This window comes from Hyla sarda, chromosome 8 (genome assembly GCF_029499605.1).
Source record: "Hyla sarda isolate aHylSar1 chromosome 8, aHylSar1.hap1, whole genome shotgun sequence".
Classification (NCBI taxonomy): Eukaryota; Metazoa; Chordata; class Amphibia; order Anura; family Hylidae; genus Hyla; species Hyla sarda.
Genome location: NC_079196.1, coordinates 20,263,753 through 20,288,705, shown reverse-complemented (window position 1 = coordinate 20,288,705; position 24,953 = coordinate 20,263,753). Strand labels below are relative to the sequence as shown.

At 44.3% G+C, this 24,953-nt stretch overlaps 1 protein-coding gene across 5 annotated transcripts in view; it reads right to left on the bottom strand.

Annotated features, from left to right (window-relative positions):
- SLC4A3 (solute carrier family 4 member 3) overlaps positions 1-24,953 on the bottom strand; it is an 88,919-nt gene that overhangs the window by 14,879 nt on the left and 49,087 nt on the right. For all 5 annotated transcript variants that reach the window (XR_008847190.1, XM_056535895.1, XM_056535894.1 and 2 more), the window contains 6 exons: positions 23,407-23,543; positions 21,746-21,926; positions 19,614-19,749; positions 18,949-19,084; positions 15,902-15,995; positions 13,478-13,662 (listed from right to left, as the gene is read on the bottom strand). Coding sequence is in view for 4 of the 5 variants with exons in the window: in XM_056535892.1 (XP_056391867.1) it covers positions 13,478-13,662; positions 15,902-15,995; positions 18,949-19,084; positions 19,614-19,749; positions 21,746-21,926; positions 23,407-23,543 (869 nt within the window). In the remaining variant the exon portion in view is untranslated. The remainder of the gene's footprint in view (positions 1-13,477; positions 13,663-15,901; positions 15,996-18,948; positions 19,085-19,613; positions 19,750-21,745; positions 21,927-23,406; positions 23,544-24,953) is intronic.

Sequence of the window (24,953 nt, the reverse complement as noted above, 5' to 3'; positions counted from 1 at the left end):
GGGTCGGCCACGCCCCCTTGTGACGTCATGCCCCCCTCATGCCCCCCTCACTTGCTTTTAAAATTATCAATATAAATATGTTTAAAATGTAATAGGGGAAAAAATGGCCACTAGGTGGCTCTGTTCTTTCCTCCAGGCCTGGCAGGAGACCAAACTCAGGAAGTGTTTCTCTGCACTGAGCTTGATTGACAGCGGCACAGAGCCTCATTGAAAACTGCACAGAGCCTCACTGAAACATGCACAGAGCCTCACTGAAACATACATAAAGCCTCACTGAAACATGCATAGAGCCTCACTGAAACATACATAGAGTCTCACTGAAACATGCAGAGAGCCTCACTGAAACATACATAGAGCCTCACTGAAACATACATAGAGCCTCACTGAAACATACATAAAGCCTCACTGAAACATACATAGAGTCTCACTGAAACATGCACAGAGCCTCACTGAAACATACATAGAGCCTCACTGAAACATACATAGAGCCTCACTGAAACATGCACAGAGCCTCACTGAAACATACATAGAGCCTCACTGAAACATACATAGAGCCTCACTGAAACATACATAAAGCCTCACTGAAACATACATAGAGTCTCACTGAAACATGCACAGAGCCTCACTGAAACATACATAGAGCCTCACTGAAACATACATAGAGCCTCACTGAAACATGCACAGAGCCTCACTGAAACATACATAGAGCCTCACTGAAACATGCACAGAGCCTCACTGAAACATACATAGAGCCTCACTGAAACATACATAAAGCCTCACTGAAACATACATAGAGCCTCACTGAAACATGCACAGAGCCTCACTGAAACATGCACAGAGCCTCACTGAAACATGCACAGAGCCTCACTGAAACATACATAGAGCCTCACTGAAACATGCACAGAGCCTCACTGAAACATACATAGAGCCTCACTGAAACATGCATAGAGCCTCACTGAAACTTGCATAGAGCTTTATTGAAACATGCACAGAGCCTCACTGAAACATGCATAGAGCCTCACTGAAACATGCATAGAGCTTCACTGAAACATGCATAGAGCCTCACTGAAACATGCATAGAGCCTCACTGAAAGCTGCACAGAGCCTCACTGAAACATGCATAGAGCCTCCCTGAAACATGCATAGAGCCTCACTGAAAGCTGCACAGAGCTTGCGGTCTTCTATTGATCAAAGCTCTGCAACCACCTGAGGGCGGAAGTGGTCCCCCAGCAGGCTTAAGTGATGTCATGCCTGCTGGGAAACACTCACTTTCTCTTGCTGGGAGATTGCACTATGTGAGCAAAAATAAAGGTATGATACACAGCTTTTTAAAGCTCTGAATTTTACTAAGGGTGGGAGGAGTGTTAGGAGTTGTTAGGGAACATAGCCTGAGGTAGTTTAGAAAAGTTTATTTAGTTACAGGTACTTTTTAACTTTACACTTTCAGACTGTATATTTGCAAATTTTTGTTACATTTTACTACTTTAGGGGGGGAAAAAAGCTTGTTTTGCACTGCCATATTTTGATCCCTATTACATTTTCTTTCATTTAAAGAGCTGTGTCCAGGCCTATGTCTTGCTAGGTGAGTTGTATTTATATATACAGTTGAGTTATGACTGAAATAAAAACTTTTTTTTTTACTTATACTTTTAGTCCAATGGGACATGTGATTATTTGTACAATATATATAATGGCAGGCCTAGGGGGCTTCATTAGGCCATTTTAACCATTTGGTCCCCTCACTCAAATGACCATTACCACTAACCACCCCATGACACGGTTTCAGTTTAACCACCTAGATGCCATGGTCTCTACTCACTACATTTGTGAGTTCAAAAGCTTAAAGGGGTACTCCGGTGGAAAAAAAATTTTTTAAATGAACTGGTGCCAGAAAGTTAAACAGGTTTGTAAATGACTTCTATTAAAAATCTTTACCCTTCCATTACTTTTTGGCAGCTGTATGCTACAGAGGAAATTCTTTTTTGTCTTGTCCACAGTAGTGTTGCTCGCGAATATTCGCAATGCGAATTTTATTCGCGAATATCGCATATTTGCGAATTCACGAATATTCGCGAATATAGCACTATATATTCGTAATTCCAAATATCCGTTTTTTTTTTTTTCTTCACAGTACACATTACAGTGATCATCCCTCTCTGCTTCCAGCCTGTGTGGTGTAAAGAAGGCTCTAATACTACTGTGTGAGACTGGCGTACGAATTTTCGCATATGTGAAAATTTGCATATGCGAATTTTCGCCTATGCAAATGTTCGCATATGCGAAAATATATCGCGAATATTACAAATATTTGAATTTAGCGAATATATGATGAATATTCGTCCATATATTTGCGAAATATCATGAATTCGAATATGGCCTATGCCGCTCAACACCAGTCCACAGTGCTCTCTGCTGACACCTCTTACTGTGTCAGGAACTGTCCAGAGCAGCACGGGTTTGTTATGGGGATTTTCTCCTGCTCTGGACAGTTCCTGATACGGGCATCAGGTGTCAGCAGAGAGCACTGTGGACAAGACAAATAACAAATTCAAAAAGAAGAGAATTCCCTCTGTAGCATACAGCTGCTAAAAAGTACTGGAAGGGTAAAGATTTTTTTAATAGAAGTAATTTACAAATCTAACTTTCTGGCATCAGTTGATTTAAAAAAAAAAATGTTTTCCACTGGAGTACCGCTTTAAGATCTGAGTTATCTCCAATCCCAAATGCTGCCTGCATTTTATAGCTGATTACTGGGTGACCCCTTGGATGCTCAGGACACCCTAAGATCAAAGGACCCTAAAGGTATGTTCCCACAGGCAAAACCTGAGTAGTTTTTTATATAAAAACTGCAAGAATTCTGCGTAAATAACCAAGCTGTCTCACCTTAAAGACCCTGACACCTATTGGCTTCAATGTGAGATGGTAAGCAGCACAAAAAAGAAGCATGCAGACATGGTCTAAAAGGGGTACTCCGCTCCTAGACATCTTATTCCATATCCTTTGGATTGGGCATAAGATATCTAGGAGCGGAGTACCCCTTTAAAGGGGTACTCCGGTGGAAAACTTTTTTTTTTTTTTTTAGATAAACTGATGCCAGAAAGTTAAACAGATTTGTAAATAACTTCTATAAAAAAATCTTAATCCTTCCAGTACTTATCAGCTGCTCAATACTACAGAGGACATTCTTTTCTTTTTGGAACACAGTGCTCTCTGCTGACATCACGAGCACAGTGCTCTCTGCTGACATCACGAGTACAGTGCTTTCTGCTGACACCTCTGTCCATTTTAAGAACTGTCCAGAGTAGGAGAAAATCCCCATAGGAAACATATGCTGCTCTGGACAGTTCCTAAAATGGACAGAGATGTCAGCAGAGAGCACTGTGCTCGTGATGTCAGCAGAGAGCTCTGTGTTCCAAAAAAAAAAAAAAAAAAAAGAATTTCCTCTGTAGTATTCAGCAGCTAATAAGTATTGGAAGAATTAAGATTTTTTTAATAGAAGTAATTTACAAATCTGTTTAACTTTCTGGCACCAGTTGATTAAAAAAAAAAAAATTTCCACCGGAGTACCCCTTTAAGCTCCCATTGAAGTCAATGCTTCAGGGCCACTCCACGAAGACAGGTGTTGCCTATGTAAGTGCACATCAGAAAATGTACCTACATATTTTATGTTACACACTCATTTTCATCCGTAAATGTAAAAAATCAAATACGTCAGTTCATTTCCGATGTGTGGACTTAAGTGTCGAAAGTCTGCAGCGATACAGAGATGTACAAAGCCGTATTGCTGTAGTGCAGTGGTCTCCAACCTGCGGACCTCCAGATGTTGCAAAACTACAACTCCCAGCATGCCCGGACAGCCAGCGGCTGTCCGGGCATGCTGGGAGTTGTAGTTTTGCAACATCTGGAGGTCCGCAGGTTGAAGACCACTGCTGTAGTGGACAGTATGGCATAGTAAGGGTCACGGCGTCTGGACTGTCGCTAACAATAGATTTGTATGGTAGAACCTTTTTGGTATAACCTCTTAAAAATAAGAACGTATCTTGACATAGATTTCCCAAATTTCCAAACTTTTTTTTTCCCAGATTTATATAGGGCTAACATTCTCTACAGATTTGTGGTGTCCCGGTACCGTATTGTATACCGTACCTTGTATGATGGTCCCCAAAGTCAGAGTTACCTTGTTCAGGTAGGGTCCCCCAGGTGGGACAGCCCCTAGTCGCCTCTTTTGTAATGTTTAAATGTATATATTTAATATATTGTATATTAGTATGCTTACCTTGGTAGCGTCGCAGGACCTTTGGTCATGTGACTATGTTAATTCCTCTATGGTATGTTGGAGGACCTTTGGAGGTCCTTGGGTCACATGTTTACCCACAACTCTCTGTACAGAAGACTGACAGTTGTTATGGACTAGTGAGCTTAAAGGGGTACTCCGCCCCTGGCATCTTATCCCCTATCCAAAGGATAGGGGATAAGATGTCAGATCGCCGGGGTCCCGCTGCTGAGGACCCCGGGGATCGCCGCTGCGGCACCCCGCCATCATTACTGCGCAGAGCAAGTTCGCTCTGTGCGTAATGACGGGTCGATACAGGGGCCGGAGAAGCGTGACGTCATGGCTCCGCCCCTCATGACATCACGGCCCGTCCCCTTAATGCAAGTGTATGGCAGGGGGCGTGACGACCACCACGCCCCCTCCCATAGACTTGTATTGACGGGGGCGGGCCGTGATGTCATGAGGGGCGGAGCCGTGACGCAACGATGCTCCGGCCCCCGTATTGCCCATCATTCCGTGCAGAGCGATCTCGCTCTGCGCAGTAATGATAGCGGGGTGCTGCAGCAGCGATCTCCGGGGTCCCCAGCAGCAGGACCCCGGCGATCTGACATCTTATCCCCTATCCTTTGGATAGGGGATAAGATGTCTAGGGGCGGAGTACCCCTTTAAGTCCAGTCCCTGCCCATATAAGGGAGCTGTAGCCAATGATCACTCTCTTGGGTTGCTGCTCTCGTGAATTTCGGACTAGCAGGACGGATCTGCACAACTTACAAAGACAAGCTAGGCCAGAAGCCTGCCGGCCTCAGCCTAAACTAAACCGTAAGTTAAAATCTCAATCCCCGCTAAAGCTAGTGTGATTACTGGACCGAATCTAAACCCCTAAATCCAGTGGATCAGCGCAACAATTACCGTCCTAAGCTCAATAGACTCACGAGGTCCCAACCACTTGTCAAGCTCTAATAGACTTTGTTATATGGACTGTTCCTGTTCATTATTGCATAAAATCTTCAGTAAAAGTTCCGACAAGTTTCTGCAAATCTCCGGTTGTGGACATTCAATTATTTCCTATCTCCCTATCGCTCTTGGGACAGGTGGCGGTAGGACAAGCATACAGATAATAGCCCCACCCTGGCGTCACGAATAGAAAGGGTTAAGCAAGCACCCTTTAATAACCACACAGCTACACCCCATATACCCTACTCCCCCAGGCTACCACAGATTCATTTCTCAGTCTTTTATAGCATTTTTTCTACATTTTTTCTGCATTTTTTCTGCAGAGCTCCAGGTACAGATAATGTTATCACTTCTAGGCCATCTGCAACCATTTTATATTAAACCAATAAATCTAAAATAAAAAATGAAGCAACTTTGCACTAAATCGTGTTTTTTCTCCAGTCCCTACGCTGACTATGCGTCTCCGCGGTAACAGACAACAAACAAATCCTGTGCAGTGTAACCCTGCAGTCTCCCTCTTTCTTCTATACGTCTCCTATGTAGATTAGTGGGACAGATAGTAGAAGTCGGGGACAGGCAGAAAAATCACCACTAAAGAATGTGCTTGTTGTCCGTTACCATGGAGACGTATAGTCGGTATAGGATCTGTAGAGCCAAAAAGATCAAAACATTTCGGGAACGTTGCTTCATTTTTCATTTTACAACCATTGATAGAATAAAACATTATTTTGAGGGGGTAAACAGCCATTAAAGGGGTACTCTAGTGAAAAACTATTTCACAGCAGCTAATAAGTACTGGAAGGATTAAGATTTTTTAATAGAAGTCATTTACGAATCTGTTTAACTTTCTGGCACCAGTTGGTTAAAAAAAAAAAAGTTTAAAGGGGTATTCTGCCCCTAGTCATCTTATCCCCTATCCAAAGGATAGAGGAAAAGATGTCTGATCGCGGGGGGAGTGCCCAGCAGCTTCCCCTGGTAAATTAAGATGGAGGTGCCGGCAGTAGGACCCAAGGCAATCCGCTCCATTTTACAAGAGTGAGACAACTCCTTTAAAGGGGTATTCCAGTAAAAAAAAACTTTTTTTTTTCCTCATATCAACTGGCTCCAGAAAGTTAAACAGATTTGTAAATTACATCTATTAAAAAAATATTAATCCTTCCAGTACTTATCAGCTGCTAAAGTTTAGTTGTTCTCTTCTGTCTGACAACAGTGCTTTCTGCAGACACCTCTGTCTGTCTCAGGGGAACTGTCCATAGCAGGAGAAAATCCCCATAGCAAACATATCCTGCTCTGGACAGTTCCTGACACGAACAGAGATGTCAGCAGAGAGCACTGTTGTCAGACAAAAAAAGAACAAGTCTACTTCAGCAGCTGATAAGTACTGGAAGGATTGATATTTTTAAAATAAGTAATTTACAAATTTGTTTAACTTTCTGGAGCCAGTTGATATGAAAAAAAAAGTTGAGTATTGATCGGACTTTTTGATCGCTTTTTATTAATTTTTTCATGATATAAAAAGTGACCAAAAATACGCTATTTTGGACTTTGGAATTTTTTTGTGCATACGCCATTGACGTGTAATTTAATTAACAATATATTTTTATAGTTCGGACATTTTCACACGTGGCGATACCACATATGTTTATTTATATTTACACTGTTTTTTGTTTTTTTAATGGGAAAAGGGAGGTGATTTGAACTTTTATTAGGGAAGGGGTTAAATGACCTTTGTTGACTTTATTTTTTTCACTTTTTTTTTTGCAGTGTTACAGCTCCCATAGGGACCTATAACACTGCACACACTGATCATTGTTATCCCATAGGGACCTATAACACTGCACACACTGATCATTGTTATCCCATAGGTACCTATAACACTGCACACACTGATCTCCTTTGCTGATCCCTGCAGAGCCACAGCTTTGCACGGATCAGTGAGATAGGGGCTCGATTGCTCAAGACTGTAGCTCAGGCTTGGAGCAATCAAACCCCGATCGGATTTTATCGCGATGTCCCGATCAGCCCAACTGAGCTGCCGGGAAGCGTTTACTTTCACTTTCAGATGCGGCGGTCAACTTTGACCGCCTCGTCTGAAGGGTTAATAGCGCACGGCACAACGATCGGTGCTGCGTGCTGTTAGCCCAGGGTCCCGGCTATGAATAGCAGCCGGGACCGACCCAGTGTGATGTGGGGTCACGGCGTGACCCCGTTTTAAACACCGGGACCGGGCTCAGGGCGTACAGAAAATCCCCATAGAAAACATACGCTGCTCTGGACAGTTCCTAAAATGGACAGAGATGTCAGCAGAGAGCACTGTGTTCCAAAAAGAAAAGAATTTCCTCTGTAGTATTCAGTACCTAATAAGTACTGGAAGGATTAAAATTTTTTTAAATGGAAGTAATTTACAAATCTATTTAACTTTCTGGCACCAGTTGATTTAAAAAAAAAAAAAAAATAGTTTTCCACCGGAGTACCCCTTTAAGTACAACAGTCGCTACATAATGCATTATAATAACCACCACAGAACAGCCGACCCCAGGAGCGAAGAGCCGCGCTCTACATCACCATCAATTCCTCCCCACCAGGCTCCATACACCTTATCCCATCATTACTCCATCCATCACCCGGCCCTAATAATCTCCTTATAATTGCAGATCCTTTAGTGTTTCCGTGTGAGACGATATTTATCCTGCGCTTGTAAAATCATTGTAATTAAACCGATCCAATGAATCCCGATCCCAGTGGGAGTAATAATGGCGGCCGCGCTTTCCTTTATATACAGTTCTACCCTGTGCCAGGAGAAGGCGAAGAGCGAGATCTCTCCCATTCAATAGCAGTCACCCTGTACAATCAGATAATCGCAGGGTCACATGATGGCGGCTCATACACGCAGCTCCAGGGCTATCATTTCCCTGCTTTTTCTTACCTGTAATTTTGCAGATACAGAAATTAAAGCCAAGTATATACTTCAGGGACAAGTATTGTTTTATGGCCATTGTATAGGATCTGTGCACCGGATGAATAATACTTCGCCGTTAATGGGACCTGATACCGCTTTTTCCACTTCATTTTCTAATATATCCAGGGCCGGTTTTAGGCTCAGCGTGGCCCTGGGCAAAATCAAAAGTGGGGCCCCAAAAGTCGTAATAGTGCACTAACCAGATTTGAACATTTTTGGTCACTTCAAATACTATAAAAATATCTAAAAAGCAATTGAAAAGTCCAAAACAAAAATGGTTCCGATAAAAACTACAAATCACAGCGCAAAAAATGACCCTCACATCCCCATATACAGAATAAGAAGAGTTATAGAGATCAGAATAGCACAATTTTATATTATTGTATAGTCCCTCCACATTAGGTAAAGAGTATAGCTCCCCCACATTAGGTGCAGTAAACAGTAGTTCCCCCACATTAGGTGCAGTATACAGTAGTTCCCCCACATTAGGTGCCGTATACAGAAGTCCCCCACATTAGGTGCAGTATACAGTAGTCCCCCACATTAGGTGCAGCATACAGTAGTCCCCCACATTAGGTGCAGCATACAGTGGTTCCCCCACATTAGGTGCCGTATAAAGTAGTTCCCCACATTAGGTGCAGTATACAGTAGTCCCCCACATTAGGTGCAGTATACAGTAGTCCCCCACATTAGGTGCAGCATACAGTAGTCCCCCACATTAGGTGCAGCATACAGTAGTCCCCCCACATTAGGTGCAGTATACAGTAGTCCCCCCACATTAGGTGCAGTATACAGTAGTCCCCCACATTCGGTGCAGTATACAGTAGTTCCCCCACATTAGGTGCAGTATACAGTAGTCCCCCACATTAGGTGCAGTATACAGTAGTCCCCCCACATTAGGTGCAGTATACAGTAGTCCTCCCACATTAGGTGCAGTATACAGTAGTCCCCCCACATTAGGTGCAGTATACAGTAGTCCCCCACATTCGGTGCAGTATACAGTAGTTCCCCCACATTAGGTGCAGTATACAGTAGTCCCCCACATTAGGTGCAGTATACAGTAGTCCCCCACATTAGGTGCAGTATACAGTAGTCCCCCACATTAGGTGCAGTATAGTCCCCCCCACATTAGGTGTAGTATACCTTAGTATACAGTAGCCCCCCCCCCCCACATTAGGTGCAGTATACCGTAGTCCCCCTCCCCACATTAGGTGCAGTATACAGTAGTCCCCCACATTAGGTGCAGTATAGTCCCCCCCCCCACGTTAGGTGCAGTTTACAGTAGTCCCCCACATTAAGTGCAGTATACAGTAGTCCCCCACATTAGGTGCAGTATACAGTAGTTCCCCCACATTGGGTGCAATATACAGTAGTTCCCCCACATTAGGTGCAGTATACAGAAGTTCCCCACATTAGGTGCAGTATAGTCCCCCCCCCCCCCCACATTAGGTGCAGTTTACAGTAGTCCCCCATATTAAGTGCAGTATACAGTAGTCCCCCACATTAGGTGCAGTATACAGTAGTTCTCCCACATTAGGTGCAGTATACAGTAGTTCCCCCACATTAGGTGCAGTATACAGTAGTCACCCCACATTAGGTGCAGTATACAGTAGTCCCCCACATTAGGTGCAGTATAGTACCCCCCAACATTTGGTGCAGTATACAGTAGTCCCCCACATTAGGTGCAGTATAGTCCCCCCCCCCACATTAGGTGCAGTATACAGTAGTCCCCCACATTAGGTGCAGTATACAGTAGTCCCCACCCACATTAGGTGCAGTATACAGTAGTCCCCCCACATTAAGTGCAGTATACAGTAGTCCCCCCACATTAGGTGCAGTATACAGTAGTCCCCCACATTAGGTGCAGTATAGTCCCCCCCCCCCACATTAGGTGCAGTATACAGTAGTCCCCCCACATTAGGTGCAGTATACAGTAGTCCCCCCCCCACATTAGGTGCAGTATACAGTAGTCCCCCACATTAGGTGCAGTATAGTCCCCCCCCCCCACATTAGGTGCAGTTTACAGTAGTCCCCCACATTAAGTGCAGTATACAGTAGTCCCCCACATTAGGTGCAGTATACAGTAGTTCCCCCACATTAGGTGCAGTATACAGTAGTCCCCCACATTAAGTACAGTATAGTCCCCCCCACATTAGGTGCAGTATACAGTAGTCCCCCCCACATTAGGTGCAGTATACAGTAGTTTCCCCCCCCCCCCACACACACACATTAGGTGCAGTATACAGTAGTCCCCCCACATTAGGTGCAGTATACAGTAGTCCCCCCACATTAGGTGCAGTATACAGTAGTCCCCCCACATTAGGTGCAGTATAAAGTAGTCCCCCCACATTAGGTGCAGTATTTCCCCCCACAGACATACAACCTTCAGCCATATACAGTGTATGGCTGGAGGCTGTATGCCTGTTTACTGCCCCACTTGAGTATTCCGACCACCGCTCCGGGGTCACGATCTACTGTTATGGCCTATGGGCCCGGGAGCGGTGGTCGGAACACTGAAGATGACCGCAGGTCACTTACCATACCAGCGCGTCCTCCTCACCGCTCCGCTCCACTGTACTGTTGCTATGGGCGCACGCACTGGACGTTTTTAAAGTTAACGTGGGGCCGCTATGAGGTAAACAAAAAAAGATTTTTGGGACACAGGGATGTCCCGAATGTGACGGGGGAGCTGGTCACTGTTTTAAAGTGGCCGCGGCCAGGCTACGGCCATTTTAAAACTGTTGCCCCGCCCTACTGACCAGCCGGCAGGGGGCCCCCTGGGGGATGGGGGCCCTAGGCAATTGCCTGGTTTGCCCCGCCCTAACGCCGGCCCTGAATATATCTGTATAAGGATTGTAGCGCCATTTTTCAAAAACTATATAGAATAGAGGACACAGCCAGCTTCATTTCTGCATTTTTTTCCCCTCCTCCAGCAACACCAAAAAAGAAATATTATTTTGTGGGGAAATTGGAAAGAAAAAAAAAAAACAGCAATGCAATTTTTGGGATGTTTCGTTTTTGTGCAGTGCAATTTATGGTAAAACTGACATTTTCTCTTTATTCTGTGTGTCAATACGATTAAAATGATCGCCATGTTTACAGCTTTTCTATTATTGTACTTCCTTCAGGAAAACTTTTTTTTTTTAATTAGTATGTTTAAAATTGCCCTATTCTGACCCTATTTTTCCGTATATGGGTAATTTTTTGCGCAGTGATCTGTAGTTTTCATCAGTACCATTTTTGCACATATGTGACTTTTTGAAGACTTTTTATTGAATTTTTTCTGGGATGTAATGTGACCAAAATGCAGTAATTTTGGACTAATAGTTCGGCCATGTACGCGTGCGGCTATACCAAGTATGTATGTTTATTACAATTTCTTTTTTACACCATTTTTTGTAAAATGGGAAAAACGAGGGGAATTTAATTGTATTGGAGGAGGGGCTTAGTCACATTTTTATAAAAAAAAAAAAAAATGTTTTCCTAAACTTTACATTTTTTTATGCCCCCATAGGGGACTTTTTATAGCAATCGCTCAATTGCTAATACTGTTCAGTGCTATGCATAGGCATAGCACTGATTAGGACTATCTGCGATCTTCTTATCTGGTCTGCCCTCTGGCAGACCAGAGAAGAAGACTGCAGCAAAGCGGCAGGAGGCTGGTGAGGGGATCTCTGGCTGCCATCTTGACTCATCGGACCCCACAGTTACGGTGCGGGGGGTACAATGAGTCTTACTATGTCCCGAAAATACTTCCCATCCCTAATCAGTATTGATCACAGCATCTGAAGGGTTATCGCGTGATCGCTGGTTCTGCGGTGTTTTGAGTAATCTCTCCCAATGTCCTTAAAGGGGTACTCCGCTGCTCAGTGTTCGGAACAAACTGTTCCGAACGCTGGAGCCGGGAGCTCGTGACGTCATAGCCCCGCCCCCTTGTGACGTCACGCCCCTCCCATAGACTTGCATTGAGGGGGCGGGGCATGATGTCGTGAGGGGGCGGGGCTATGGCTTCACAAGCTCCCGGTACCAGCTCCAGCAGTCGTAACAGTTTGTTCCAAACGCTGGGCAGCAGAGTACCCCTTTAAGGGGTTATATGAGAGTGATATGACAACATTCTGGATGCCCCCGCTAGCGGAAGCTTGGAAACTTATCGCGGGGTCCCCAGCCAGGCCCGCTTCCATGATTTCATGTACATTGAACATGAACACCGCTCTCCCCGCTTTGTGTCTATGCGACCTGGACGCCCCCATAGACTTGCATTGTAAGTCCCTCCTGATCACATGACACAGAGTTAGGAGATCTAGTTCTCATGATTGGTCTGGGTCTGAAAGCTCATACCCCGACCGATCAAATCTATGATATGTACAACGTTTTTTTTTTTCAAAAGACAGGGACACTTAAAATCAAGTTTAAGTTACACATGATGTTTTTTCTAATTTTCCATTTTACTTTCTATATCAGTGTTTCCCAAATGCTGTGCCTCCAGCTGTTGAAAAAATGACATCCGTCAGCAGTGGCCAGAATCAGAGATATCTCAGATCCCAGCCATTTAGCCCCCTAGATGCCACAGTCAATAAGTAATCATGACATTTAAGTGGTTAGACCAAGATCCTCTTAGATGCCATGATCAGACCCAGTGTGTCTCTCTAGGGTGCCTTCAGCTGTTGCAAAACGACAACTCCCAGCATGCTTAGAGTTGTAGTTTTGCAACAGCTGGGGGAACACTAGTTGGGAAACACTGATCTATATTATGAAATTATACTAAAACCTTGCAGTTTTCATTCTGACCACTAGGCCTAAAACTGTGAGACTTCCTGTTCTGTAGAGATCACTTCCCAGCAGTCTTCTCCTTATCATCACAGACAGGATTACAGTGGAAGGTGACACCACTGGACAGATAAAGCGTGTGTTCGGAATAGATGATATTCACAGCTCAGCCTCCCACTTCCTTTAGAATGACCTCTGAAAGGGTCCCAGAGAATGCCCAGTAGCGTCTCCCATTCATATGAATTGGTCAGCTCGGGTCTATTGTTGCCTTGGGGCTTGTCGTAAAGCATATCTCTAAATGATGTTAAAAGCGGCTTAGGCAAGATGGCTGCCCCCATAATACTGTCCAAAAAAATTAAATAAACAATTACAATCAGAAAATAGAAGATTACAAAAATATAAAATGTTTCAGTATCCTCTAATCAGTAAAAAAAAATAAAAAATTTAAATGTTGTAGTTTTGCCACAGCTGGAGGCACACTAGTTGGAAAACACTGCTCTAGAATATAGGGAGGGGGCACTTACTTTGTCTGACATGAGAGTAGAGATGGAGCGGCCAATCTCGTGGTAATCCATATTAGACTGAGAGGGACCAAGCAAAACGAACAGGAACCGGACAGGAACTGGCACCTCTAGAACCGATTCCAGCAGGACCGCCTCATTGAGACGCACAAATGCCATGGCGGGATTGGCCAGGAACTCCACACAGCCTGCGGATTATACCAGAACATGATAAGCGTTACGTTTACATGGCGGCTCAGATAAGGAATTGCACCAGAGCTTCAATGAATGACTGTAATGGATTATATAGTGCAGCACTATTATTAGAGAATCCACAACAAAGAGAAGTATGGCTGGCACTGCCGCTACTTTACAATAAACCCATATACCGGACTAGCTGGGATCCGGGTACGCGCATTTTGGTGGATGTGCTTAAAGGGGTATTCCAGGAAAAAACTTTTTTTTTATATATCAACTGGTTCCAGAAAGTTAAACAGATTTGTAAATTACTTCTCTTAAAAAATCTTTATCCTTTCAGTACTTATGAGCTTCTGAAGTTAAGGTTGTTCTTTTCTGTCTAAGTAATCTCTGATTACACGTGTCTTGGGAAACGCCCAGTTTAGAAGCAAATTCCCATAGCAAATCTCTTCTAAACTGGGCGGTTCCCGAGACACGTGTCATCAGAGATCACTTAAACAGAAAAGAACAACCTAAACTTCAGAAGCTCATAGGTACTGAAAGGATTAAGATTTTTTAATAGAAGTCATTTACAAATCTGTTTAACTTTCTGGAGCCAGTTGATATATATATAAAAAAAAGTTTTTTCCTGGATAACCCCTTTAATCTTAGTGCAATAGTATTCCAATAATTCAAGCAATAAATAAAAATAGATAGATGGCACTCACCACTTGAATGAAGTTGCGTTTTATTCCACCAACATCATATGTAAACAGGCATACATGCAGGTGCGGTCACTGACGGAGTGACAATTGTTTCGCGCGCGAAACAATTGTCGCTCCGTCAGTGAACGCACCTGCATGTGCGCATGTTTACATATGATGTTAATGGAATAAAACGCAACTTCATTCAAGTGGTGAGTGCCATCTATCTATTTTTATTTATTGCTGGAATTATTATTAGAGAATAATGTAGAGGTTCTTGTGTATGCCTTGTGCTTACCTGCTTTAGCTGATGTGGCAGGCGTGGTGTGATGTCCGTTTTTCTGTATTTTGTATTTTCTGCTTCGGGTCCTGTTCAGACATTAGGTTTGTGTCTGAACAGTTTCTGTATTAATTCTCCCTGGGATGGGAAGAGTTAACCTTCTTGACTTCAGCACTGGGAGGATATATAAGACCTCTTCAGGTGCTGCTTTGTGCTGGTGATTAGACCTGTATTCTGGCCATGTTGGTTTGATGTTCACTATGTCTGTCTGTGCACATAGCCTGAGTTTTAACCATGTTTACCTGTCCTGTTTGATATATAGATTTTAGCCTGCTTTGTTTTAGTACATTTGTTGGGTTTTAGTTTTCTTGTATGTTTGTTTTGCATTTGCTTGTGTTGTCTCAGGCTGTATTCACAATGTGCGTTTTGTCAGTCCTGTTTTAACCTTGTTTGATCCTCCAACTACGATGATAGAATCCTGTTCTGAGCATTGTGCTATTCTGTCTATCTAGGAGTGAGTCTTGTACCTGTACACGTGTTTGCTTGTATTTAGGATTTTTGTATCCTTCTAGGCTCGATTCACTCGATGGAGAGTGCCCGCTGGCTAGGAGCTTATTTGGCTTTGGTATTAATGTCCCTCCATGCTTGGAGTGGGGTGTCTAGTGTGTTCCTTGTTCTAAATCCAGTGTGAATCCCGTTTAGTGTTCTGACATTCAGTTAACCTGTTCATCCCCTACATCTCCTGGCTTTGTCTGCTGTATACTTATCCCCATATCTAGTCTTGTTCATATTATAATATCTGCCATTAATCTTGATTCCAGTTTCTAAAACGTATATTAGTATGCTATTTCCTGCCTTGTTTGTATTTACATATCTGTTTGTTGGTTATTATATTCTCGTTATGTTCCTGACTTGCTTTCCTGACTTTGTACAGTTCTGTTTGTTTTGTTGACTTTGACGCCAATGCACTTTGGCCCAAGAAAGGGACCGGCTCCAAGTTGTCGATCCGTCATTTAGGGTAGATGGGCAAGTAGGCAGGGAGAGTGGTTTATAGGGGCAGCTTTAGGGCCGTCACGCCCCCTCCCATAGACTTGCATTGAGGGGACGTGGCATGACGTCACAAGGGGCATGGCTGTGATGTCATGTCCCCCGCAGCCCGCACCCAGTGTTTGGAACTAAATGTTCGAGACGCTAGGGCAGAGGAGTACCCCTTTAACCCTAACATTTCTCTCTCCTTTTCTATCAGAGGCCCCACAGTGCTCGCACTACAAGAGAACATTTACTGACCCACAAGAACGACAGTGGCCTCTGCATTCTCCGGAATCTTCTCCATGAGCTTCCAGTGTTTCATACGGTGACCATCCGGCCCATTCATTGCTTTCTAAATAACAGAATAAGAGAAGATAAAAAAAAAAAATCTTCAACGGTTCTAGGACAAATCCATTTATTCTGATTTATAAAGAACTAGCAATGGCGGACAGAATTCAACCCTCCCAAACACAAAAGCCCAAACAGTAGAGAGAAATCCTGGAATATAAAACAATACATAGTATGGCGGTTATTGTCATCATCTAAAGCGATTATTCTTGTGAGAGGAATTCATTAAAACTATGGGAACTCAGTTACTGAGAGGGTTACATGACTCAGTTACATGACTATGGCTACAGACTAATAGAACCCCATAGTTACATGATGCACCCTTGCATTGTGTATTATTCGTCTATTCTAGTATCCCTGTACTATGACAGTACATGTTTTCCTGCTGTTCTGTGACATCACTGTAAACAAGGTGATTTTTTTTTGCGCATAATCTCTGTACGGTGACATCACTGTGTGTGTATTATCCCTGTACTGTGACATCACTGTGTATTATCCCTGTACTGTGACATCACTATGTATTATCCCTGTACTGTGACATCACTGTGTGTATTATCCCTGTACTGTGACATCACTGTGTGTATTATCCCTGTACTGTGACATCACTGTGTATTATCCCTGTACTGTGACATCACTATGTATTATCCCTGTACTGTGACATCACTGTGTGTATTATCCCTGTACTGTGACATCACTGTGTGTATTATCCCTGTACTGTGACATCACTGTGTGTATTATCCCTGTACTGTGACATCACTGTGTGTATTATCCCTGTACTGTGACATCACTGTGTGTATTATCCCTGTACTGTGACATCACTGTGTGTATTATCCCTGTACTGTGACATCACTGTGTATTATCCCTGTACTGTGACATCACTGTGTGTATTATCACTGTACTGTGACATCACTATGTATTATACCTGTACTGTGACATCACTGTGTGTATTATCCCTGTACTGTGACATCACTGTGTATTATCCCTGTACTGTGACATCACTGTGTATTATCCCTGTACTGTGACATCACTGTGTGTATTATCCCTGTACTGTGACATCACTGTGTATTATCCCTGTACTGTGACATCACTGTGTGTATTATCACTGTACTGTGACATCACTATGTATTATACCTGTACTGTGACATCACTGTGTGTATTATACCTGTACTGTGACATCACTGTGTGTATTATCCCTGTACTGTGACATCACTGTGTGTATTATCCCTGTACTGTGACATCACTGTGTATTATCCCTGTACTGTGACATCACTGTGTATTATCCCTGTACTATGACATCACTGTGTGTATTATCCCTGTACTATGACATCACTGTGTGTATTATCCCTGTACTGTGACATCACTATGTATTATCCCTGTACTGTGACATCACTGTGTGTATTATCCCTGTACTGTAACATCACTATGTATCATCCCTGTACTGTGGCATCACTGTGTGTATTATCCCTGTACTGTGACATCACTGTGTATTATCCCTGTACTGTGACATCACTGTGTGTATTATCTCTGTACTGTGACATCACTGTGTATTATCCCTGTAAGGTGACATCACTGTGTGTATTATCCCTGTGCTGTGACATCACTATGTATTATCCCTGTACTGTGACATCACTGTGTGCATTATGCCTGTACTGTGACATCACTGTGTATTATCCCTGTACTATGACATCACTGTGTGTATTATCCCTGTACTGTGACATCACTGTGTATTATCCCTGTACTGTGACATCACTATGTATTATCCCTGTACTGTGACATCACTGTGTGTGTATTATCCCTGTACTGTAACATCACTATGTATTATCCCTGTACTGTGACATCACTGTGTGTATTATCCCTGTACTGTGACATCACTGTATGTATTATTCCTGTACTGTGACATCACTGTGTGTATTATCCCTGTACTGTGACATCACTGTGTATTATCCCTGTACTGTGACATCACTGTGTATTATCCCTGTACTGTGACATCACTGTGTATTATCCCTGTACTGTGACATCACTGTGTGTATTATCCCTGTACTGTGACATCACTTTGTATATTATCCCTGTACTGTGACATCACTTTGTGTATTATCCCTGTACTGTGACATCACTGTGTGTATTATCCCTGTACTGTGACATCACTTTGTATATTATCCCTGTACTATGACATCACTGTGTGTATTATCCCTGTACTGTGACATCACTGTGTGTATTATCCCTGTACTGTGACATCACTATGTATTATCCCTGTACTGTGACATCACTGTGTGTATTATCCCTGTACTGTGACATCACTGTGTGTATTATCCCTGTACTGTGACATCACTGTGTGTATTATCTCCGTACTGTGACATCACTGTGTGTGTATTATCCCTGTACTGTGACATCACTGTGTATTATCCCTGTACTGTGACATCACTATGTATTATCCCTGGACTGTGACATCACTGTGTGTGTATTATCCCTGGACTGTGACATCACTGTGTGTGTATTATCCCTGGACTGTGACATCACTGTGTGTATTATCCCTGGACTGTGACATCACTGTGTACATTATACCAGCACTGTGACATCATTGCGTACATTATACCAGCACTGTGACATCATTGCGTACATTATCCCTGTACTGTGACATCATTGCGTACATTATCCCTGTACTGTGACATCATTGCGTACATTATCCCTGTACTGTGACATCATTGCGTACATTATCCCTGTACTGTGACATCATTGCGTACATTATCCCTGTACTGTGACATCATTGCGTACATTATCCCTGTACTGTGACATCCCTATGTGCATTATACCAGCACTGTGACGTTGTGTTCTCTTACAGTTCTGTGATGTCACAGTAAACAAGGTGATTGGGCAAAAACAAGGCGTACGGCCTTCACCAACTCAAAACCCAACAAAGCATGACGATCCTGAAGACAGTACCCACTGGCCTGGCTTACCTGCTTGCTGTCTTGGTCACTATGGGAATTATTGGTGGTGGTCTCTTTGGATGGGCTGTTGGGTGTGACATGGTTGCTTGGACCAGAAGTGGATGTGTTACGAGGATGGTGAGACTCTCTTCCATCATTAGGATGGCTACCAAAGAGATACAACAGTGACATTTAAGGCGTTTTACCATAACAAACAGTTAGGAAATATCCATTGAGTATCTAGTGGATAATAATTTAAAGGGGTACTCCACTGGCCAGTGTTCCGGCTACGTTTGTAACATTTAGTTCCGAATGCTGTGCGTGCGATGTGGGGGTCGGCCATGCCCCCACGTGATGTCAGGTCATGGCCCTCAATGTAAGTCTATGGGAGGGGCGTGGCGGCCGCCACGCCCCTCCCATAGACTTACATTGAGGGGCGTGACCTGACATCATGAGGGGGGATGGCAAACCCCCGCAGCGCGAGCACAGCATTCGGAACTGAATGTTACGAACGCAGCCGAAACCCTGGCCAGTGGAGTACCCCTTTAAGGTCGTTCTCCACGAACGTCAAGGTGATATATGCCAATAACTAAATGAGAGGCCATAGACTCCTACAGACCAATAAGACATTTTAGCCTCTTAGACAGATATAGCTATGTATCTATGACATGGGCGATCTGCCATTGACAGGTTACCTATGCTTCAACAAAAGTGACCGCAAAACATTAGAACGATCGTAGACTCTGATCTGGTCAGAAACCACCATGGTCTCTACGATCATCTGGGAGATTCCAGGCATGGTGGTCTGGTCCAAATCCAAGAGTACGGCTCCTGTAATACAAACACAGTCAGTAAAATAAAGGACTGAATTTTGTCCCTACATTGTTTTGAATAAAGTTTATTGACAAGTAACATTTACTATGCTAATATATGGTATTATTTTTCATGTGTATAGTGTCAGTCTGCAGCGGAAAAGGCCACCGGGACATGGATCATGGACGTGAGAAGGAATCGAAATCTCATAACTTGGATGTAGCTGTCTATGGCTCTGAACTTTTAAAAGTCTGAATCCTTCCAGTACTTATCAGCTGCCGTATACTCCACAGGAAGTTGTGTAGTTCTTTCCAGTCTGACCACAGTGCTCTCTGCTGCCACCTCTGTCTGTGTCAAGAATTGTCCAGAGCAGGAGAGGTTTGCTATGGGGATTTGCTCCTGCTCTGGACAGTTCCTGACATGGACAGAGGTGTCAGCAGAGAGCATTCTGTGGTCAGACTGGAAAGAACTACACAACTTCCTCTGGAGCATACAGCAGCTAATAAGTACTGGAAGGATTAATATTTTTAAATAGAAGGAATTCACTAATCTGTTTAACTTTCTGGCACCAGTTGATTAAAAAAAAATTGTTTTCCACCGGTACAATTCACAGATACCTCCATATCAATTCATTGGCCAGAGATGCCACATCTCTGTCACTGTGAAGCCACAGAAGCTGCCATGCCTGTATATCGAAAACAGAAGCCCCCATTACAGTTTTCCAACCACTTATATCCTCCATATGTCAAACACAGATGTCCCCATAACGTTGTTGGCCCTAGGTACTCATAGAGGCCAGTAACTGATACCCCCATAGCAATGGGAAATTCACAGAAGCACAGTAACATGTCCAACAGTTCCTTATGTCCAGTGTTGGGTGCACCATCCTGAACACCAGAATTGGACTTAAAGGGGTACTCCACCTCTAGACATTTTATACCCCATTCCAAGGATAAGGGATAAGATGTCTGATCGCGGGGGTCCCGCTGCTGGGGACCCCCACGAACTCTCCTACAGCTCCCCGAGTCATCAGCAGTAAGGAGCTAAGTTTTCTCCATGGCTGATGACTCACGATACAGGGGTTGGCGGTTCGTAACATCATGGCCCCGCCCTCTCATGACTTTGCACCCCGCCCACGGCCCCTGTATCGTGAGTCATCAGCCACGGAGCTAACTTAGCTCCTTACTGCTGATGACTCGGGGGAGGGGGGCTGCAGGAGAGATCGTGGGGGTCCCCAGAAGCGAGACACCTGTGATCAGACATTTTATAGTACCGCTTTAATTCTGAGCTGGATTTTTTATCGGTTGAATCTTAAAGGGGTTCTCCACCATAAGGTGATTTTAGTATGTACAGTAATGGACATGATTAGAAAGGATTCGTGCTTGTCTTGGGGCTAATTGGCTATGTTGTGAGATTTCCATAACCCTGTGGCTATCTTTATTCTTTATGTGAACTGGCTACTTCCTGTTGGAGTTTATTCTCTTAAACTACAAGTCCCATAATTCCTTGTTTAGAAGTGTGAGGTCCCTTTTCTCCTTCCCACACATCAGCCTCTCCACCCATTGAAACACACTAGTGCTCCCTTCAATGCAATAGACCAGTGTCTTCTGACCAGGGTGCCTCCAGCTATTGCAAATTCTCCCACCCAGCGGTCTTTTCACCCATTAAAGCAAAGACAGGCTCATTGTCATCACCTGACTAGTGATGTAATGTCTCGGGCAGCACTGCAAACTGGGAAAACCTGAGGCGACACTCATTTTGTATGCTGTTAAAAATAAACTTTGGGGCAAAGATCAAGGAAGAATTGCAAGACCACCATGAAATACAGGTACAGACACTATATTATAAACTAAACTAACTTTATAGCCGCTGTAACACAGTCAAATAAAAAATTAATAAATCGGAATACCCCTTTAAGATCTGTAGTGTCTAAAGACTCCACAAACAAAGAAATGTAACACTTTTGCTAAATTGGATCCCTCAAAACGTCAGTGAATGAACCTAAAAAACCCACCATGGGTGATGGTCTTCCTGAGCTCGAGCAGACTACGGAACGACAAGGAAGCCACATGGGGTTTTCCCCATCGAGATGTGTCCTGCTCCACATCTTCCTCAAACTTTATCCAGCGAGCCGTCTCTTTCCATTGCATTTCATGGACTCCTTCACACACCAGCTCGTTCAGCTCCACAAAGACCTGGAGACACAAAACAGAAGGGGCCCAAGTAACATCAGGAGTACATGGCTGGGAGGCTTTTTGTATGATATTATGTCTCAAAAAGTCTGTCTCCACATTAAAGGGGTACTACCGTGATGACAACTTATCCCCTATCTAAAGGATAGGGAATAAGTTGCCTGATCGTGCGGGGTCCCGCCACTGGGGACCCCCGCGATCTCGCACGCAGCACCCCGCTCTCATCAGGCCCCGGAGCGAACATCCGCTATGGGTCTGATGACGGGGCCGGTGATCGTGACTTCACAGCTCCGCCCCCGTGTGACGTCACGCTCCGCCCCTCAATGCAAGTCTATGGCAGTGGGCGAGACAGCTGTCTCGCCCCCTGCCATAGACTTACATTGATGGGGCAGAGGGTGATGTCACATGGGGGCGGAGCCGTGACATCACGATACTGCGGCCCCGTGATCGGCAGTCATCAGACCCGGAGTGGATGTTCGCTCCGGGACCTGATGAGAGCGGGGTGCTGCGTGCGAGATCGCGGGGGTCCCCAGCGGCGGGACCCCACGCGATCAGGCAACTTATCCCCTATCCTTTAGATAGGGGATAAGTTGTCAGCACGGTAGCACCCCTAGGGGTACTCTGGTAGAAAATATTTTTTTAAATCAACTGGTGCCAGAAAGTTAAACAGATTTGTAAATTACTTCTATTAAAAAATCCAAATCCTTCCATTACTTATCAGCTGCTGTATACTGCAGAGGAAGTTCTTTTCTTTTTGAATTTCCTTTCTGTCTGACCACAGTGCTATGTGCTGACACCTCTGTCCGTGTCAGGAACTGTCCAGAGCAGGATAGGTTTGCTATGCGGATTGGCTCCTACTCTGGACAGTTCCTGGTATGGACAGAGGTGTCAGCAGAGAGCACTGTGGTCAGACAGAATGGAAATTCAAAAAGAAAATAACTTCCTATGGAGCATACAGCAGCTGATAAGTACTGGAAGGATTAAGATTTTTAAATAGAATTAACTTACAAATCTATTTAGCTTTCTGGCACCACTTGAGTAAAAAAATAAAATAAATTTGTCCAGTGGAGTACCCCTTAAAACTTCTTTTCTGTCTGACCACAGTGCTCTCTGCTGACACCTCTGTCTGTCTCAGGAACTGTCCGGAGCAGGAGAGGTTTGCTATGGGGATTTGCTCCTGCTCTGGACAGTTCTTGAGACAGACAGAGGTGGCAGCAGAGAGCACTGTGGTCAGACTGGAAAGAAATTTAAAAAGCAAAGTACTGGAGCATACAGCAGCTGATAAGTACTGAAAGGATTAAGATTTTTAAATAGGAGTCATTTACAAATCTGTTTAACGTTCTGGCACCAGTTGGTTAAAAAAAAAATAGTTTTTCACTGGAGTACCCCTTTAAGGGACTCAGAAAATTGATTACACAATCTGGCCTTGTTATGTAAAATATTCAGCATACATACTCCTCTTTTTGGGGCTCCATTGGTTTACCTCATGGGGCGCTTTCTTTTCAGTTTTTTTCTTGGCCCAGTTAGTCAGTGGTGGGATGGCAGTGGCATCCTTACGGCTGGTGCGGTTCTTTGTTACCAGCTGTCTGCGCAGCACTGGAGGTTCATCCAAATTAAGAACTAGACACAGGAGACAACCAATGTGGATGGGTTAGAATGGGATTCGGACTGGGAGCACAAAATTATTTAAAAATACATACATTAAAGGGGTACTCCAGTGGAAAACATTTTTTTTTCAACTGGTGGCAGAAAGCTAAATAGATTTGTAAATGACTTTGATTTAAAGGGGTACTCCGGCGCTTAGACATCTTATCCCCTATCCGCCATTGGGGACCCCCGTGATTTGGCACGCCGCACCCTGTTAAAATCAGTCCCCGGAGCGCGTTCGCTCCGGGTCTGATTACTGTTGATCACGGGGCCAGAGCGTTGTGACGTCACGGCTCCGCCCCTGTGTGATGTCACGCTCCGCCCCCTCAATGCAAGCCTATGGGAGGGGGCGTGACGCCCGTCACGCCCCCTCCCATAGACTTGCATTGAGGGGCAGGGCGTGACGTCACACAGGGGCGGAGTCGTGATGTCACGCTCTTTCGCTCGCGTGGTCGGGATCCGAAGCCTCCATCGTTGCTGGAAGCCATTGAGGTGGGTGCTGCAGCCGAGATCCCGGGAGTCCCCAGCAGCGGGACCCCCGCTATCTGACATCTTATCCCCTATTCTTTGGATAGGGGATAAGATGTCTAGGGGCAGAATACCCCTTTAAAAATCTTAATCCTTCCAGTACTTATCAGCTGCTCTATGCTCCACAGGAAGTTCTTTCCTTTTTGAATTTCCATTCTGTCTGATCACAGTACTCTCTGCTGACACCTCTGTCTATATCAGGAACTGTCCAGAGTAGGAGCAAACCCCCATAACAAACCTCTCCTGCACTGGACAGTTTCTGACATGGACAGAGGTGTCAGCAGAGAGCACTGTGATCAGACAGAAAGGGAATTCAAAAAGAAAAGAAAACTTCCTTTGTAGTATCTATAGAGAGATAAAAAAGGGAAAGGATCGGCAAGCGGCGCCTCGTGTATTACCCCAGGATATACGTGGGAGGTGCAGGGGGGGTTGGGTAGGAGATTTCCCCACGGAGCTTATAGATGGCTCAAGGTAGAAATAACAGGTGTGTATCCCCTATGTAGCGGGGTTCCATCAGTGATGAGTCGCTGTCAAGCCAGCGGGTTGCAGGGAACGACCCAGGTCGTCCTGTAAGTGTGACGAGGAGGAGTAAAAGGGAACCCTTGAATACCGGCGCTGTGACTCTTGATGATGAAGACAACGAAGTCCAGGTTATAGTAAAGGATCCTTGGCAGGACCATTTATTGAACAAAAGTAAAAGAAAACTATAAAAACAGTTGATTACGCGTTTCGGGAGGAGCCCTCCCTTCCTCAGATCAGGGTACACAAACACTACCATGCAGGATTTATATAAGGCTACAAGATGGTTGCCAGGGTGCCAGACTACAAGATTTATATAAGGCTACCCCTGACCCT